The 4062-nt window shown below is 60.1% G+C and overlaps 1 protein-coding gene across 1 annotated transcript in view; it reads left to right on the plus strand.

Annotated features, from left to right (window-relative positions):
- Nucleotides 1-3998, plus strand: part of LOC124231871 (integrin beta-2-like) — a gene marked incomplete at its 5' end in the record, with an annotated part of 4321 nt that extends 323 nt beyond the window's left edge. The window contains 3 exons of the mRNA XM_046648886.1: nucleotides 1352-1412; nucleotides 1806-1894; nucleotides 3487-3998. Coding sequence (XP_046504842.1) covers nucleotides 1352-1412; nucleotides 1806-1894; nucleotides 3487-3693 — 357 coding nt within the window. The remainder of the gene's footprint in view (nucleotides 1-1351; nucleotides 1413-1805; nucleotides 1895-3486) is intronic.
- Nucleotides 3999-4062: the final 64 nt, after the last annotated feature.

Consider the following 4062-nt stretch of genomic DNA (forward strand, 5'->3'; position numbering starts at 1 on the left):
AGACGAGGGCCGGGCTGCTCTGTGCGCCTCAGGCCAGGAAAGAGCCCCTGCAGCCCCCTTTCTCCAGGGCCTTCTCCTAGCAGGGCAGCCTGTAGGTGGAGTGGGAGTCCTTGGCAGGGCTGGTGGTTTCCAGTCACTTCCGCCATTGGGGAGTGGGCATCGGGGTGACATGACAGGCACAGTTGTGGTGAGGCAGCCAAGTCCTGGAGCTGCCCAGCCTGTGGCCGGGCAGGCCTCCCTGTTGGCCCAGAGTTACCTCCTCTGAAGCCTGAGGGTGTCCAGGCCGCCCACCCTCCCAGCAGTCAAGTAGCAGGGCCTGGGGAGTCAAGGAGACAGCAGGCCCTGGCTTCTGCATGAGCATTCGCGTGGGTCCCCTGCTCAGCACAGATGTCCACACGTGCCTCAGCTCTGAGAGGGACGACATGTGGGCTCGGGAGGGAGTGTGAGGCCCCCACCACAAGGCTCTGACGCAGGGGGTTGAGAAACAGGTGCAGAAGTGCCCTCGATGCCCCCAGAATATGCGGATCATGAAACTACGGCTCTGCCCACACACCTGGGCTCCAAGGTGTTAAAAAACCCTCTCAGGGCTGGCCTGGTGGCCGAGTGATTAAGTTCAGGTGCTCTGCTTCAGCAGCCCAGGTTCGCAGGTTTGGATCCCAGGCACGGACGTACACACCACTCACCAAGCCACGCTGTGGCGGCATTGCACATGCAGTAGAGGAAGATTGGCATGGATTTTAGCTCAGCAACAATCTTCCTCAAGCAAAAGGAGGAAGATCGGCAACAGATGTTAGCTCAGGGACAATCTTCCTCACCAAAAAACACGAACAAAAACAAAAGAAAATCTCTAGCAGCTTTCCCTGGACCTGGGGCACCTATCTTAGGATCTTTTCTAGTCAGGCTTCTCCAGAGAAACAGAACCAATAAGACGTGTGTGTGTGTGTGTGTGCGCGCGTGTGTGTGCACGAGTTTGTGATGTGTGTGGGAGTGTGGTGCGTGTGTATGTGTCTGGTGTATGCATGTTTGTGGGATCTGTGTGTGCAGTGTGTGCATGTATGAGCACACACGTGTGTCACTGGCAGGAGGCCCACTCCCTGCTCCTCCCTGGAGGCCTGTGGGCTCAGCAGGCGTGAGTTGTGCGCCCACGCTGCCCCGCAGCCCTGGTGCAGGGCTGTCAGAGACACTGACCTGTGCCGGCCTCACCCCGGTGCTGAACGCCCCCTGGCAGCAGGGACAGGGCCCTCCCGGCTCTGCGTCTCAAGGCTGCCGTGGAGGAGTTCAGCACCATGGACGATCCACCCCAAGAGCCTGGGGTCCGAGGCCCTGTCACCACGTCGCCTTCCCTCCACAGGACATGCTGTGCCAGCGCTCCCTGCTGCTCACCCTGCTGGGTCTGCTCTCCCTCGGGTCCGGTGAGTTCTGAAGAACATTCGGGTCTGAAGAAAGGGGCCTGCCCTCCCATTCTCCTGGGGATCCTCTCTGATCCTGGGGGCAGATTAGGAAACACTGTGCCCGGGGAGCCGGTCCCAGACGCAGGCCTGTCTCCCCACACTCTGCCCCTCTGTGTGGGGCTGACGTGGAGGCCCCCACAGGGAGCAGCCTGGAGGGGACATGCTCCCTGGCTTCCTCCCATCCTTCCTTGTCCTGATGCTGACTCTCCTTCTCCACCCACCCTGCATGAGGGCCTCATCGTCCATTCACCCCCCATCCATGTCTCAGGCCCCCCAGTGCCTACAGGCTCTCTGTGTGGGGAGGGTTGGTGCTGCTGGCCACGGCTCACAGGGCCCATCTTGTCTCGCTCCCAGCCCTCTCCCAGGAATGCATCGGATACAAGGTCAGCACCTGCTGGGACTGCATCAAGTTAGGGCCTGGCTGCACCTGGTGTCAGAAGCTGGTAAGAGCCAGGGTGGATGGCATCAGCTAGCTGAGGGTCCTCATACTTGGCCTGCCCTTCCCACCTTCCCACCTCCTGGGCTGGACCCCTGTTCTCTGCCTCTGGAACCAGGTTTTTCCTTACCCCCATCAATCTCTCTCTCTCTCCAGCATGGACGCACAGATTTCTATTTTATTTGGTAGTATATAATCTGTCACTACCATCTTGTCATTTTCATGCTCAAATTGTTCCAGACTTGGCCACTGGGAGGCCTCAGGTTGGCGCTGGGGCCTGTTGGCACACCCCATCATAATTTGGGGGGCACTCTCTTACTCTCTGCAATAGCGGGATGCACCAGGCCCATCAGCACTTTCCTGTCCCCAGCCATAGAATCAGACATTTCTCTAAGGGCTCCTGGTTCTCCTTGCTGAGAAGCCTGGCTCCCAACATCCGCATACATTTCCTCATTTTCAAACCCACGCCCACAAAGTGGTTTCAGAGTCGAGAGCCGCTCCATGCCAGAGGTGGGTGCGGTCTGTGTCCTCTCTCCTTTGATGCGGGTTCGTCAAGCCGGGGGTGAAAATGTCGGGGTGGACTCCTCACTTCCCTGCGTGAGCTCATCACATTCATCTGAAACACGGTGGCTCGTTTGTTTCTCTGTGAGTACAGTGTAGGGTCGTCCTTCTCCATTCCGCTGACTTAGTTTTGTTTCTTGAGCACGTACAGCACTCACAGGGTTCCAAAGCGAAGACAAGCAGAGGCAGCTCAGGAGGTGCGCCCCCTCCCCCGGCGCCTCGCGGGCCCCACGGCCTCGGCACCGAGCCAGCCTCGCGTGTCTGCGCTGCTCTTCCTGAGTCCCCGTCTGTGAAAGGAAGCAGAGATGTAGCTGTGCCTTTCAGCCTCCGTAGTGTTAGCTCGCCCTCCCTGGGACACAGCAGCCTCTGGCCAGGAGGGGGCCCCTTCTCTGTCCCTGCCACGTCAGAATCCCGGGGCCTCCACGCGGGGAGAGGGGTCACGAGGAAAGCGCCCTGGACCCAGGACCCCCATGCTCCTCTCTGGGCCGGCTCCCTCTGAACTGCCAGGAGCTTGGCCCAGAGCCCTGGCCTGTGGTCCAGGATTCCTGGGGGCCCCAGGGTACCTCGGGGCTGCCACGCAGGCTGAGAGGGGACACACAGGTTCCCTTGGGGGAGAGAGCTGCTCCCTCCAACAAAGGTTCTGCTGATGAAGGGCTTGAAAAGTGCGGGCCGGATGCCAGGTGATGCCCAGGCTGATCCAGGCTCGGGGGCCAGCTGAGGGTTCCATCCCCTCTGGCGGTCAGCCTGGGGCTGCAGATGTTGCTTCTTGAGTCTTTTCTGCTGCTGGAGGCTGTGGGGAGGAACCTGCCCTCTCCTAAGGCTCTGCTGTGATCTGGGAGCCCTCATGGGGGCGGGTCACCCTCTTGGGAGGCAGGGTTCATCCTGGCTGGCTGTCCAGCGCCCAGGCCCGTCTCCCACAGGGAGTTCTGTCTTGAGTCCTGGGTGAAAATGAGGAGGCTCAGCCTCACTCAGCACCCACAGTGGGGCCCTGGTATTTTCTCTGTGCTCCTCCTGACCCCTGACTCCCTCTGGCCCCAGAACTTCACCCGTCAAGGGGAGCCCGACTCCCATCGCTGTGACACACGGGAGCAGTTGCTACAGAAGGGCTGTGCAGCTGACGACATCATGGACCCCAGGAGCATTGCTGAGACCCAGCAGGACCAGAAGGGAGGCCAGAAGCAGCTGTCCCCACAGAAAGTGACCGTCTACCTGAGACCAGGTAGGCTTGGCCTCAGCTGGGGGTGAGCTGGCACCTGTGATCTCTTGTTCTGGGTGGGGGTCCAGCCAGGAGCACAGCCCTGCTCTGGGGCGCCAGGGATAACCGATGGGCATGTGTCCATGTGTCCAGGTCAGACAGCAAGGTAGGCCAGGTGAGGCCCAGGACTGCTGGGAACCTCGAGACCAAAGTCTGAGCTCCCCCACGGCCCTCTCCTCTCCGACCCAGGAGGATGCCGCCATACCCGCTGTCCTGGCTGGGTGCCTGGTCTCTCTTTTTCCTTGTGTTCTCTGTGTCCTTCTTTAAAAGGGAGAACAAACCATGTGGAAAACACTATTCCACCCCCTCTCAGAAGGCCAGGTACTCTTGGCAGAGTAAAGGCTCTGAGAAGTCCTCCA

Source organism: Equus quagga, unplaced genomic scaffold (genome assembly GCF_021613505.1).
Source record: "Equus quagga isolate Etosha38 unplaced genomic scaffold, UCLA_HA_Equagga_1.0 HiC_scaffold_10307_RagTag, whole genome shotgun sequence".
NCBI classification, from domain to species: domain Eukaryota; kingdom Metazoa; phylum Chordata; class Mammalia; order Perissodactyla; family Equidae; genus Equus; species Equus quagga.